Raw genomic sequence first — 14,258 nt, forward strand, 5'->3', positions numbered from 1 at the left:
GAAAAAATTTTAATCTTTATCTTACTGTCAGTATACTTCTACAGTATCTATCTATCTATCTATCTATCTATCTATCTATCTATCTATCTATCTATCTATCTATCTTTATCATTTATCAATCTGTCTGAAGACGTGTGCTATCCAACTTTTGAACGTTTTTTAATTGGGCTGTTCAGATGATCTGATTGATTTTTCTTGCGTATATTTAATAAGACTCTCGAACCATTCAAGCCTATGGATGCGTAAAAAAAAAACAGATCCCACACAGAACATATGTGTAATATCCAATTTTTACAGATACAGTTTCTTAGGTTTATAATAGAAATATATTTCATTCTGTACATTTTTTAATTTATTTGTACAAAAACGGATCTCACATGGATGTCATACAGACATCACAGCTATGTCACACGGATGTGAAAAACAGACACACCGTTCGCACATTGATAAAAATGTGAGGTTTTTGGATGAAACTCAGATGATTTTTCCTAAGCTCATCTGCAGCCGGCATTAGATTTGCTTCATGCATTGCTTTGTCACTAATTAGGGGAGTGGGATTTTGTTTTCAAAACATTATCTAGTATACGTAGGGGGGCTTTTTTTTGCCTTTTTTCAGATAAGCACTACATAGGACTTTAATCCTTTCCTGATGTGCGATTTTCCGTTTTTGTTACCTTCCTCCCTTTTGTCCAAGAGCCATACTTTATTATTTTTCTTTAGACGTAACTGTACTAAGGCTTGTTTTTGCGGGGATTTTGGATAATTTTGAATAATACTATTAATGTTTTTAGATTTAACTTATTGGTTCTCCATGTGATTGGAATTGCCCCCAAAAATCCAAAATTCTATAATTGGTTTTAGGGTTCTGAGTTTAGAGCATTCATTGTGTAGTAACATGACCTAAAAGTATCAATATTCAGGTCAGTGCAATTATGGTGATCCCATATCTGTATTTTTTTTAATTAAGTGATGAAAAAAAATGTCAAAATTAGTAAAAAAAAGTTTGTGTTGCCATTTTCTGAGACTATTGATATTTTAATTGAAAACTATTTGGGCTACACACAATATTTTGATTGCTTCTTATTGCATTTTTGGTGCAGTTGCTGCAACAAAAAAAACATATTTTTGGCTTTTTGATTTTTTTTCCTATTTACGGCGTTTAACATTTAAATTAATTAATTTTAGATTTTGATAGATTTGACTTTTCCAGATGAAGAAATACCATATATGATTGTTTACTTTTTAAAATTATTTTAAATGGAGGAAAAAAAAGTGATTTTAATTTTTTTAGACATATTTATCAAACTGTATTTTTTTTTCGTTGTCCTTTTATGGGACTGATTAACCCATGTAACTACATAACTTTAAAAAAAGTTCAACCTTTCTCCACCAAATATTAATCCTTTGTCACTCAATTATCTATAACCTACAATGCCATTTCTTCTGAGGAAAGCGTCCAGTTCTTTTTTAAAAGCAGCTATAGTGCCTGCCATTACTACTTCTTGTGGTAGAGCGCTCCACAGCCAGACTTAAACCTATGATCTTTGATTTCTTATACTACATACTGCATTACCACAGCATTGTTAATGGTAGATAGATAATGAAAACGTGGTTCTCCTATTGCTGAACTTCGCAGAAGAACTAAGATATCAGTTACAGCGGCCTTCAGCAGCCCATGGTAATCCATCAGTTCCCCATAATCAAATCTAGCGCCCTGCTGATCACACTGTTAAATGCCGCTGGTAGAGACTGACAGCTGCATTAAAGTGGTGCAAGCTCGGCTCCTGAGCCCACACCATGCATGGGTACCCCGCCTGTGATGTATTATTGTCTCGCATGCCAGGAAGAGGTTAAAACAGATTTACAAAATGCTATTTTGCCGGAACAAGAAACTATGAAAATAGCAAACAATTGTATAGGAAACAATAATTAAAACTGCAGTTATCTAAACTTAAATATGCAAAAACATTGACACATACCCATGCATTTGCTGTAGAAAATCTCTGCAAACAAGGTGAACGTGCACGTAAAGCACAAGAGGTGGATGTTTTTGTAAAAGTTAAAAAGTTTTTCACATTCTATAAAAACTGCACACTGTCAAGTGTCGGGTAATACTACTGTGCAGTGCCATCTTACATGAGGTGCACGCACTAAATCAGTGACCACAGTTTCTTGTAAGTGGTGCCCTTATGGCTCCATGATACCTAGAGATGCTGTTGGGCTCATAGTTCCTCATTAGTATGTCGTGTTAACTTTTTCCTTTACAGTGAGCTCAACTAAGAGGGAACGCTGACTGCGGCCTGTCCATTTACAGAGAATATGCAATTACTTTATAAGATATGAATAACCCATTAAGTAAATGCAGCTTTAACTGCAATACCATCCACAACCCATGGATGAGAGAGCCATTTCCTTATCTTGGTTATCCCCTTTAAATCCATGTTGTGATCCATTCCGGCTTTTTCTGAACAACTACTGTATGTGATCATTCAATTACAGAAGATACTTGGTGCCCTATAAAGGTTGAATGTATTCGCTACCTATATTGCGTATTTTTGAACTTTAGACATTGGTTTAACAGATTTTTCTTTACCAACCAGATATTATGAATGCAGCAAACCAGACAAGAGTGAAAGAGTTCATCATTCTTGGATTTTCTGAAGTCAAGGAGATCCAGTTGGCTTTGTTTGTTATTTTCTTGGTGATGTATATCCTGACATTCACACAGCATGCCATTATTATTGTGGTTATCCACTTGGATTATCATCTTCATACTCCTATGTATTTTTATCTCACTAACCTCTCAATTTTAGAGATAGGTTACGTCACTGTCACTATTCCGAATATGTTGTCTAACCTGTTGTCAAGTAAAAAAGCAATCTCCGTCAATGCATGTTTCTCCCAGTTGTACATTTTCTTCATTTTAGGTAGCGCAGAATGCTTCTTGTTGACTGCTATGGCATATGACCGATATCTTGCTATTTGTAACCCTCTTCATTATAATGGAATCATGAATAGAAAAGTCTGCATTAAACTAGCTGGAGGTTGCTGGTTAGGCGGATTATTTTCACCACTTATTCCAACTAATTTTATATTTCGTCTCTCTTTCTGCCGCGCAAATGTTATAAATCATTTTTTCTGCGACTCAGCCCCATTGCTAAATCTTGCGTGTCAAAATATCACCAGCATTGAAATCATCATTTTTGTTTTGGGGTCAATAATTTTGCTAGTCTCCTTGTTGTTGACCATGATTTCTTATATAAAAATAATTTTGACCATACTGAAGATCACAACTGCTGATGGTCGTAAAAAGTATTTTTCTACATGTACTTCTCATCTTATAATTGTATCTATATTTTATGGCTCCGCAATCTTCACATATGTCAGGCCAAGGACGAATGCTTTCAGCTTCAACAAAATGATATCGCTGATTTACTCTGTTATCACCCCTATGATCAATCCTATGATCTATAGTTTAAGAAACAATGACATCAGGCAGGCACTGAAAAAAGCTGTAAGTTTGAAGTAATTTCTAATTATTTTCTGGCAAAAATAAAAATATGGTGGCATCACAGTAATAATTAAATTTGCTTCAACGCTACACCCTACAAGAGCCACTACTGAATAGTGCCATCTTCTTTTTTTGGAGGAGTTAAGGAGAATGTAACTATTTGTCTTTTTCACCATTTATTTTTAGCTTTATTTCTTCCCCTTCCTTTTTCTACAATAAACAGGGGATAAAAATGAATGCTATTCTGAGCTGTGGATGTTCTCTTTAGTATTAAACAGGCAGCCAAAGACTAATACTTGAGTTCCAGTATTAGGCCGGGATCACACACAGCGAGATACGGTCGAGTCTCGCAGGTTAAAAGCAAGCTCTGGCACCGGCACTCCGGAGCGGAGCGTGCTGCTCCATGTATTGCTATGCGGCCGCACGCTCCGCTCTGGAGTGCTGGTGCCAAAGCTTGCTTTTAACCTGCGAGACTCGACCGTATCTCGCTGTGTGTGATCCCAGCCTAATACTGGAACTCAAGTATTAGTCTTTGGCTGCCTATTTAAAGGGAACCTGTCACCCCGTTTTTTGAGATTGAGCTATAAATACTGTTAAATAGGGCCTGCGCTGTGTGTTCCTATAGTGTATGTAGTGTACCCCGATTCCCCACCTATGCTGAGTTTGCATCTCGGCTTTGGGAAAATGGCCACCGCGATCTCTAATGCGCACGCGCGGCATCCCGCGGCCATTTTCCTGAAGCCCCGTGCAGCAGAGCACTCGATCTGCGCACGCGCGGCCCCAGGAAGATGGCCGCCCCCACCGATGCAAGGGATTACAGCGCAGATCGCGCGCTGCTTGTTCACCACTACGCCACTACGCCACCAACATAAAGCTGAGGAAGAACCAGCGATGTCACCACGCCCTCCCGACCTGACCAGCCTGATTGACAGGCGAAAACGGCGACTTTGGTAAGTTATTTCTCAGCATAGGTGGGGAATAGGGGTACACTACATACACTATAGGAACACACAGCGCAGGCCCTATTTAACAGTATTTATAGCTCAATCTCAAAAAACGGGGTGACAGGTTCCCTTTAATATTAAAGAAAAACCCAGTCTCATAATTAGGGTAAGTTCACACAGGATGTTTTTGCTGTTTTTTTTTCTGCAGCAAAACCTGATATTCTTGGCAGGAAAGAAGCTGTGTCAAAAATGGAGGTTTAGGTGCGTTTTTTGGTGTGTTTTTCATCGCGTGTTTGGTGCGTTTTTTTCATGCGTTCTTTCTCTTTGTGCATGCCAATAAAGTTGAGTGCCCCCAGAGAAAAAGACAATTTCCTGTAGATAGATAGAATGAATAGATAGATAGATGATAGATAGAATGAATAGATAGATAATACAAAAATAGACAGATTGATAGAATAGATTGATAGAATAGATAGATTACCTGCGGTAACCTCTTCACTAGCATTTTCCCATGGTCGAGAGGTTACCTCAGGTCAGGCTGTGAGGGGGCACAGGCTCAGTGATGTCACCGCTAGTTACTGAGCATGCACCCGCTGCATATCATTAATTTCCCAGTAGTTTACAGCCTGGAGCAGTCGCATTAGCATTGCTCCCGGTTGTAAACTTTATCTCCCCAGATATGGATTACTGCGTGGGACACTCGTTATATTGGACTGCGTCGGACCAGGGAGTATTTGTGTTGGTTTATTATTTTTATTTTATTATTATTCTGTAATGCTGTAGATAAGCCCCCGATGTATCCTGAAAGATAAGAAAAACAGGTTATATTATACTCACCCAGGGACGGTCCCACTGTGGTCCGGTCTAATGGGCATCGCGGTCCAGGTCCAGCGCCTCCCATCTTCATACGATCACGTCCTCTTCTTGTCTTCTTGCCGTGGCTCATGCGCAGGCATACTTTGCCCTGTTGAGGGCAGAGCAAAGTACTGCAGTGCGCAGGCGCCGGGCCTCTCTAAGCAGATCCACCTCATCCTTAGGAACTGTCCAACCGGAACGGTCCAAATAGTGGCTTTGTTGTGAGATGATTGTGCATGTAGCAAAGTGTTAATGGAAGTCACTTTTCAACAAGCATCAGTCTGGATACAAGAAAGGTCATCCACCTCCAGAGTGATGTCCAGGAAATCGATTTTTTTTTTATAGTCATATTTATTGGTCAGCCTTTTGTTATATGACTAAGAATTGAGTAAATTCATAAAAACCTCGAGCTGATGCACCGTCCCTCATGAAAAAAAATAAAAATGTTGTCTATGTATCAAAACCATTACAGCATATGGTCGACAGCCCCTGTGCCCACATCACACATGCGCGCTTGGGACCTGATAGCCGGGTCACATGGGAGCGGAGTGGCTAGCTGGCTAAGGAACAATCATATGATCTTCCATGTGACCTGTTACCCCGATTACAAAAAGCTCCTGATTGGGAACACAACACTACTACCCCTTGAGAAAGTAAAATGGATTAAAAATGCGAAATACATGTTGGGGTTATCATCTGTTCCTGTGATAATCTTGGGTAATAATAATAATCTCTTTATTTATATAGCGCCAACATATTTCGCAGGGCGGTAAGATGCCTTCTTTTAAGGTACCGTCACACTAAGCGACGCTGCAGTGATACCGACAACGATCCGGATCGCTGCAGCGTCGCTGTTTGGTCGCTGGAGAGCTGTCACACAGACAGCTCTCCAGCGACCAATGATCCCGAGGTCCCCGGTAACCAGGGTAAACATCGGGTTACTAAGCGCAGGGCTGCGTTTAGTAACCCGATGTTTACCCTGGTTACCATCGTTAAAGTAAAAAAAACAACCACTACATACTTACCTACCGCTGTCTGTCCCCGGCGCTCTGCTTCTCTGCTCTGGCTGTGAGCGCCGGACAGCCGGAAAGCAGAGCGGTGACGTCACCGCTCTGCTTTCCGGCCGCTGTGCTCACAGCCAGAGCAGAGAAGCACAGCGCCGGGGACAGACAGCGGTAGGTAAGTATGTAGTGGTTGTTTTTTTTACTTTAACGATGGTAACCAGGGTAAACATCGGGTTACTAAACGTGGCCCTGCGCTTAGTAACCCGATGTTTACCCTGGTTACCAGCGAAGACATCGCTGAATCGGCGTCACACACGCCGATTCAGCGATGTCAGCGGGAGATCCAGCGACGAAACAAAGTTCTGGACTTTCTTCCCCGACCAGCGATATCACAGCAGGGGCCTGATCGCTGCTGCTTGTCACACTGGACGATATCGCTAGCCAGGACGCTGCAACGTCACGGATCGCTAGCGATATCGTCTAGTGTGACGGTACCTTTACTGTTGTACTGATTTTGTAGATTTATTAAAACTATATCCTGAAAGGCTTTTTGTTTGCCCTGCTGAGCAAGAACCAAATTGCACCCTCCACATATGAGATAATAAATGTCTGTCCTTCACTTTGATACAATGGAAGATTTTTCTTGAATACAGGCACTATTTTGGAACTTATATCAGGGTATCAATTCTCCTTCTATTATTGATACTTCCAAAGAGATATGTATAATAATATTATGATTGATGGGTGTCACTTTTGTCTGTCTTTTTGCACTTCTTTTTAACGTGTTTTAGAATTGTTTGTTGATAAAGACTTTCTAACTTGTTTGAAACATATGAGCTCCGATTTCTACCTATTTTATGCCTGTGTAATACGTATTTGCTTGTGTGACACCCAGGAGACCGGGATACCCAGCACCGGACCAATGGAGTCTGTCTCTTGAGGGGGATGTCACGGGTGGCTTGACCCGGTGCTGTGGCCTCAGGCAATGCACAGTGTAAGGGGTATCGTGAGGGGATAGGCACTTACTTGATCAGCAGCAGGTTCTCCCAGCGGTGACGATCCCGATCCTGGATAGATGGCTATTGTCCAAATGAAAGACTGAGGCACTGAAACGTTTAACCAGTTTACTTTAACATAAAAGGATTTACAACCAGTCCTGTCACCGGAGTCTGTATGGGAACTCTGAGTTACTTTGACCCTGCCGGGGTCTTCGCCTCTTATTGTGCGCAATTTCTGTGTGGCCCTGCTGCTGTATATGAACTGGCTGCCGGCCCAATCTGTCCCCTCCGGGTCCTGGTTCGACGGGCAACCCGAGTCCTTTTATCGGTTTACCCCCTCTGGGAGTACCGCTGAACTCTGCGTCTGTTGCTGCGTCCGGCCCTAGTGAAGCTGATATCACCTCACGTTTTTCCGGTTGCTGTATTATATGTAATGAATACAGCCACGGATCCGGTATCCGTCTTTGCGCCTGTTCTGGGTAGTGATTAATGCTTCCCGGTTCTCACAATGTCCTTTTTCTCTATCCCTCTTCTCCTCAGGCCGGTGATTTAGGCCTGGTAACAGTCACAGGGCTGTTAGAGATTTAACTGTATGACCTCTCACTTTCAGCTCCTTGGCCCAACTGCCATTTCTTCTCTCAGACCAGAATGGATCAAGGGAAGTCTCTGGAGCTCCCCCTTCTGGCCGGAGGTGGTAGTGCAGTTTTGCTATCTTAGTATTTGTATTTATTGTCAGTAACTATTTTTGTGGCAAATACCCCTAGGGGTGCCACATTTCCCCTTAGTTAAGAACAGTACTCCGGGACTGTGGGACAATAACATTTTGAAATAACAATTAATATGTACAGAGTCTTAAAAATGAAAAGTTACAAAAATCACTCAAAGAAACAAAAATAGAGTTCTGTAAAAAGTCACTTCAAATAGCGTCCATTAATACAGTCCTATCCTTGAAGGTACTAGGAAAGGCACTGCACTTTGTGCCCAAGAATTTAGTTCCATTTTTCCAACGGAGTTGCCAATATAAAGTCTAAAGAAAGTTCAAAAAGAGCAAAAAGCAAAGTTCAAAAAGCAGTCTTTCCGGAGCTTTGATTTAGTGCCTCCGGGCTGATAAAAAGTTCAAGAATATGCAATAAGTTCATACAGACAAGTCTCTGTAGGTACTGGGCTTAAACGTTGCAGACTGATAACAATGACTATACTACACTTTCTGTTTAACTATATACGGCATAACATATATACAATTCACATTATGAGCTTTATAGTTGGTAATCTGCATACCTGGCCGGTAATTGACCCTGGGTACTACGCTGTGATCTACGTAATAGCGGTGTCTCTTCATGTGGTGTACTACTGTCTACTGCGGATGTAGTATCTGCCCGCTCTGCTAAAGATAATTCCACGACTATGGAGTTGGCAAGTCCACCGTGAATGGGATTACTCTGACCAGGAATCTGTTCTTCCTGGCCTGGAACCTCCTGTAGTACGGGGTCAGCCTCTTCCTGTCTTGGGACTTCTGGTATTGGGTTCGGTGTTGGGTAAAAAGCCACCATGGGAACCACTACTGCACCATGGTATGTTAGTAGGGTTTTGGGAAAGTCTCCTATACAGGTGTGATACACTTCCTCTTCTTTTTCCTTTACTGGTTGAACCTGTATGGGTTGAATAACTTCTGGTTCTGGCTGGACAACGTCTGGCTCTTTCAATGCTTCCGGACATAATTTAAGATTGTCTCTTGACACTAGTACAGATGTTAAGCCTCCGTTTTTGCTAATGAGACACATTTTAGGATTATCCACTCTTGTTGGTAAAACTGTGTAGGGTACGGCTTCCCACTGATTGTCCAGTTTATTGGTTCGACGATTTCTCTTGAGCACTTGGTCACCCGGTCTTAATGGGGTCGCTAGAGCATTCTGGTTGAAAGTTCGCTCTTGTCTTTCTCTAGTTTGCTGAAGGCTTCTTTCCACACTCTCTTGCACTTGGCGATACTGCTTTTGCCGTATGATATCCCAATTGGAGTCTTGAACTTCTGCGCCTGGTTTCAGAATTCCCATTTCTAGATCGATTGGTAATTGGCCGGGTCTTGCACGCATAAGGTAAGCTGGGGTGCAGTTGGTGGAGCTCACCGGGACATGATTATACAGATCCACCAAGTCAGGCAATTTCTCTGGCCATTGATTCCTTTCTGTCTCAGGTAAAGTCTTTAGTAGGTCTATTACAATATGGTTCATCTTCTCGCATAAGCCGTTTGTTTGTGGATGATAGGCCGTCGTCCGGATCTTTTTGCAACCATACATATTACAGAATTCTCTGAAGATCTCTGATTCAAAGGCTGTACCTTGGTCGGTGAGAACCTGTTCCGGATATCCATGGGGTCTACAAAAGTACGTTTGGAACGCTTTGGCTGCTGTTTTTGCTGTCAGATCTTTTACGGGTACTACTACCAAGAAGCGTGAATAATGGTCCACGATGGTCAAGGCATAGACATAGCCGGACCGGCTTGGTATTAACTTCACGTGGTCTATGGCTACAAGTTCAAGTGGTTGTTTGGTGATTATGGGCTGCAGTGGTGCTCTTTGGTTCTTTTGATCGTTTCTTCTGAGGTTGCACGGGCCACAATTTCTGCACCACTGTTCGATTGATTTTCTCATCCCGACCCAATAAAATCTTTCTCTTAGAAGTACTTCTAACTTTTTCCAACCGAAGTGACCAGCACCATTATGGTAAGCTTCGAGGACCATCTTCACATCTTGTTTAGGCACGATAATCTGCCAAACCAATTCATGTGTTTTCGGATTGGTGTACCTTCTACAGAGCTTCCCTTGATACAGGAACATTTTTCCTCTCTCTTTCCAGAGTTGATGTGTCTCTTCTGGGGCATCCTCATCGGGATATGCACTTTGCTCAGTTAACAGTTCCTTCACCAACTTCACAGCCGGATTGCTGTCTTGGGTGTCAGCCCATCTATGGTGTGCTAACAGATTAAAATTCACCTCTTGTTGTTTCTGATAGGTACTTGACTGATGATGTTTTGCCTTGGGATGATGGAAGGCTGGTAGTTCAATTTATTCAAGCTCCCCCATTTCTTCTTCTACATCTCTCAAGTGTGGCATCCGGGATAGGGCATCAGCATTTCCATTCTTGCGACCTGCTCGATACTTGATCTTGAAGTTGTAATTAGATAACCGGGCTATCCATCGCTGTTCTAACGCACCTAATTTGGCTGTGTCCAGGTGGGTCAACGGATTGTTGTCAGTATAAACAATAAATTCTGCAGCGGCCAGATAGTGTTTGAAACGTTCAGTCACAGCCCAAACTACTGCCAGTAGTTCCAATTTGAAGGAGCTATAATTTTCTGGATTTCTTTCAGTAGGCCGGAGCTTTCTACTTGCAAAGGCGATGACTTTCTCCCGACCTTCTTGCTTTTGTGACAGCACCGCTCCTAGTCCCACATTACTGGCATCGGTGTAGAGGATGAAAGGTTGATGGTAATCTGGGTATGCCAGAACCTCTTCTCCGGTTAGTGCCTTCTTTAGTTGTTCAAAGGAGTCTTCCCTTTCGTCGTTCCACTGGAAAGGAGGGTTTCGGTTTGAAGGTTTCTTCGTCTGCCCTACCAAGGCGTCTTGCAAGGGTGCTGCCAACTTGGTAAATCCTTTTATAAATCTGCGATAGTAACCCACCAATCCCAGGAATTGCCTCACTTCTTTTGCGCTGGTAGGTCTCGGCCAATCCCTTATGGCGGTTATTTTCTCGGGATCCGGTGCTACTCCCTCCGAACTCACGATGTGTCCCAGGTACTGTACCTTTGGCTTGAGAAGGTGACATTTGGATGGCTTGATTTTCATGCCATACCTGGATAAGGCTTCGAACACTTCTGCCAGGTCTATTAAGTGTTGTTCGTAAGTCTTTGAGTAGACGATCACATCATCTAGGTACAGGAGGACGGTCTCGAAGTTCTTGTGTCCGAGGCAGCATTCCATCAGCCGCTGGAAGGTACCGGATGCATTGCAGAGTCCGAACGGCATGCGATTAAATTCACTTAGACCCATTGGTGTGGTGAATGCCGTCTTTTTCTTATCTCTCTCAGCCACAGGGACTTGCCAATACCCGCTTGTTAAGTCTAAGGTGGAAAAATAATTAGCAGATTTCAAAGCAGTCAAGGACTCTTCTATCCTAGGCAAGGGGTAGGCGTCTTTATGGGTGATGTTATTAATCTGCCGGTAGTCTACGCACATTCTCATGGTTCCGTCTTTTTTTTTGACAATCACCAGAGGGGCCGCCCAGGGGCTACAGCTGTCTCTTATTACCCCGGCCTGTTTCATCTCCCTCAGCATATCTTTTGCACATTGATAGTGAGCGGGCGGTATGGGTCTATATCTTTCTTTTATTGGGGGATGGTCACCGGTGGGGATTGTGTGTTCTACCCCTTCTATCCGTCCGAAGTCCAATGGGTGTTTACTGAAGACTTGTTCATATTCCATCACTAGCCTATACACCCCTTGTTTTTGATGGGTAGGTGTTGAATTTATGCCCACGTGTAGCTGTTGGCACCAATCCTCCATTTCTCCATCTGAGCCATTGCCTTCCACCTGACAGGTTGGTTCTAAGGGCTCAATGGTTGTGATGGCATTGTTGTCAACAGTATATAGCTTTGCCATTGTAGCATACCTTGGCAAAGTGACCTCTTCCTCTCCACAGTTCAAAAGTCGTACCGGCACTCGTCCCCGGTGTACCTCGACTATCCCTCGTGCTGTGAGTATAGTGGGCCTGCTGTCGGTGTACACTGGTTCTATTAAGGCTTGATAATCTCGTCCCTTAGTACCAATGGCTGCTCTACACCATACCAGCATTTCTGTTTTTGGTGGGATTACAATAGACGTTGGATCACTTACCCTCACACTGCCGATTTCTCCACCTGCAACTTCTACCTGTTGCCTTAACATCAATACTTTTATTTCCCTCCGGAGAACTCTCTGCTGGCAAGATTGGGCAGTTTCAGCAATTTGCTGTAAGACAGAAATGACTTCGGAAAAGCAGTTCTCTAACACATTCATTCCTATCAATACAGTTGGTTCACAGTTCCGCCGGTCAACATCAACAACAATTATACCCTGCTTCTTCAATTCTACTTTACCAATCTTTATGGTCATCTCCCTGAATCCTAGTTTCGGTACCAACTTACCATTACTGGCCCATATATCTAGTTCAACATCAGAGGGCCCTTTATCAATATCTGCATCAGCCCAGTACCTCTTATAAAGGATATACGGTATAGATGAAATCTGGGAACCTGTGTCCAGCAAAGCGTTGAGAGGAATTCCGTCCAGCATGATAGGGATAATGGGTCGTCCTCCGATGTACCTGTCGTGCCAGGGTGTTGGGCCTTGAAAGTTCATTCCTGTGAAGCGGCCCGCATTCCCAGGGGATTCCCATTTAAATCACAATCTCGTGCAAAGTGGCCTGGCTGCTGGCAACGGCGGCAAATGGGCTGTCCATCCGGTTGGTAGCGGTCGCGGGGTCGTCCTCTCCATGTCGGGTATCTCCGGGGTCTCATCCATGGAACATCTTCTCTACGGTTTGCCAACTCCATCTTGGGTCCTCTCATCTCCTGCATGGTTTTAGCCATTGAAGCAACAACATCAGTTAAAGAGTCAAGCTTTTGTTGAAGAGCCTCATTAGTACTGGGCCCCAGGGGCTTAGCAATGGCCCCGGACATAGCTGATGTCACTGGTACTCCATGTTGTTGAGGAGCCTCTGCCATGAGTTGCGCAGGCTCCTGATCCCGAGGTGCTTCTGCCAGCTGGAGACGTATAACGCTCTCCTTTAATTGGGCAAATGTCAATTCAGGGTTCTTAAAAACAAGCATGCTCACATGCCCCCGGTGAGAAGGGGTGTAGAGTCCCTCAATAAATTGATCTCTTAGCAGTTTATCCGCTCCGGTGTTAAAAATGGGTTCAGCCAGTGTAAGTGATTTAAGGGCTTCCTGCAGGTTTAAGGCAAAGTCTCTCACGCCCTCATTAGCTTTTTGTTTGCAATTAAAGAATCGTACTTTAGCTTTGCTGCTGGCAGTGGTTTCAAATGTAGCTTTTAATCCAGCAAATATGCGTTCAACAGTGCCTTTTAGATCAGCTGCCCATGCTGTGACTTCTCGCTTAGCATGGCCACTTAACTGCATCATCAGGAGACTAACACGCTGAACTTCACCATCGGGGAACATGTCAAAATGGGCCAGCATCTTTTCTCTGAAATCGTCAAGGGTATTAGGTTCACCTTCATACATTGGAAGCCATGGACCACCCGGGGTATATGGCATCAGCACCGGCATGATGGGCGCAACTCTTTGCACCGCTGCGCTACCGGACTCTCTATCGACACTCTGTCTTTCAGCTGCATTAGCGTCGCCGGGTGCTGCGGCGTCTCCGTGCTGCGACATACTGTGCCCCCTTAGTTAATCCGGACCCTTCCGGTCCTCCGCTTCCGTCGGGATAGTGTAGATTCGTTCCGCTGTGCAGCAGGATCGGTTTTCCCCTTGCTCTGACGTCAGAGCGCTCAGCTTGGTGCCGCCCACAATGACACGCCCCCTGCTGCTCCCACCCGCCGCGCGCTCTGTAATGGCGGATTCTGAAGTTTTTCAGTTAGACTGGGGCTCAGGTGATGGCGCAGCTCAATTAACAGTCTCGTGCCTAACGGTTATGAGGTGATTACCTCAGGGGATGGCGGCCATCTTTTCTCCATTATAACCAATGGGGAAAAGTCACTTTCAATAGTTTTCAATGGGAAATGGAATTTTCTTTAATAAAGTCAATTTTCAAGATTTTTCATCCAAGTTTTCACAATTTTGGACTCCAATCATGGCACACAATACCCGGTATACGGGCTGGCTGAATCCTGTTCGTGACGCCAATTGTGACGCCCAGGAGACCGGGATACCCAGCACCGGACCAATGGA

At 43.6% G+C, this 14,258-nt stretch overlaps 1 protein-coding gene across 1 annotated transcript; it reads left to right on the plus strand.

The window, feature by feature from the left end:
• Window positions 1-2,337: 2,337 nt before the first annotated feature.
• Window positions 2,338-3,788, plus strand: LOC138657780 (olfactory receptor 6N1-like). Its single transcript, XM_069745441.1, has 2 exons — window positions 2,338-2,477; window positions 2,601-3,788. Exons 1-2 carry the CDS (start codon window positions 2,393-2,395, stop codon window positions 3,527-3,529), a joined length of 1,014 nt encoding a protein of 337 aa, XP_069601542.1. The 5' UTR covers window positions 2,338-2,392; the 3' UTR covers window positions 3,530-3,788.
• Window positions 3,789-14,258: the final 10,470 nt, after the last annotated feature.

This window comes from Ranitomeya imitator, chromosome 1, assembly GCF_032444005.1.
Source record: "Ranitomeya imitator isolate aRanImi1 chromosome 1, aRanImi1.pri, whole genome shotgun sequence".
NCBI classification, from domain to species: Eukaryota; Metazoa; Chordata; class Amphibia; order Anura; family Dendrobatidae; genus Ranitomeya; species Ranitomeya imitator.

Coding starts and splice junctions, on each gene's coding strand:
- LOC138657780 (XM_069745441.1), top strand. CDS start 2,393: ATGGATGAGAGAGCCATTTCCTTATCTTGGTTATCCCCTTTAAATCCA. Junction 2,478..2,600: donor GCTTTTTCTGAACAACTACT/GTATGTGATCAT, acceptor TTTACCAACCAG/ATATTATGAATGCAGCAAAC.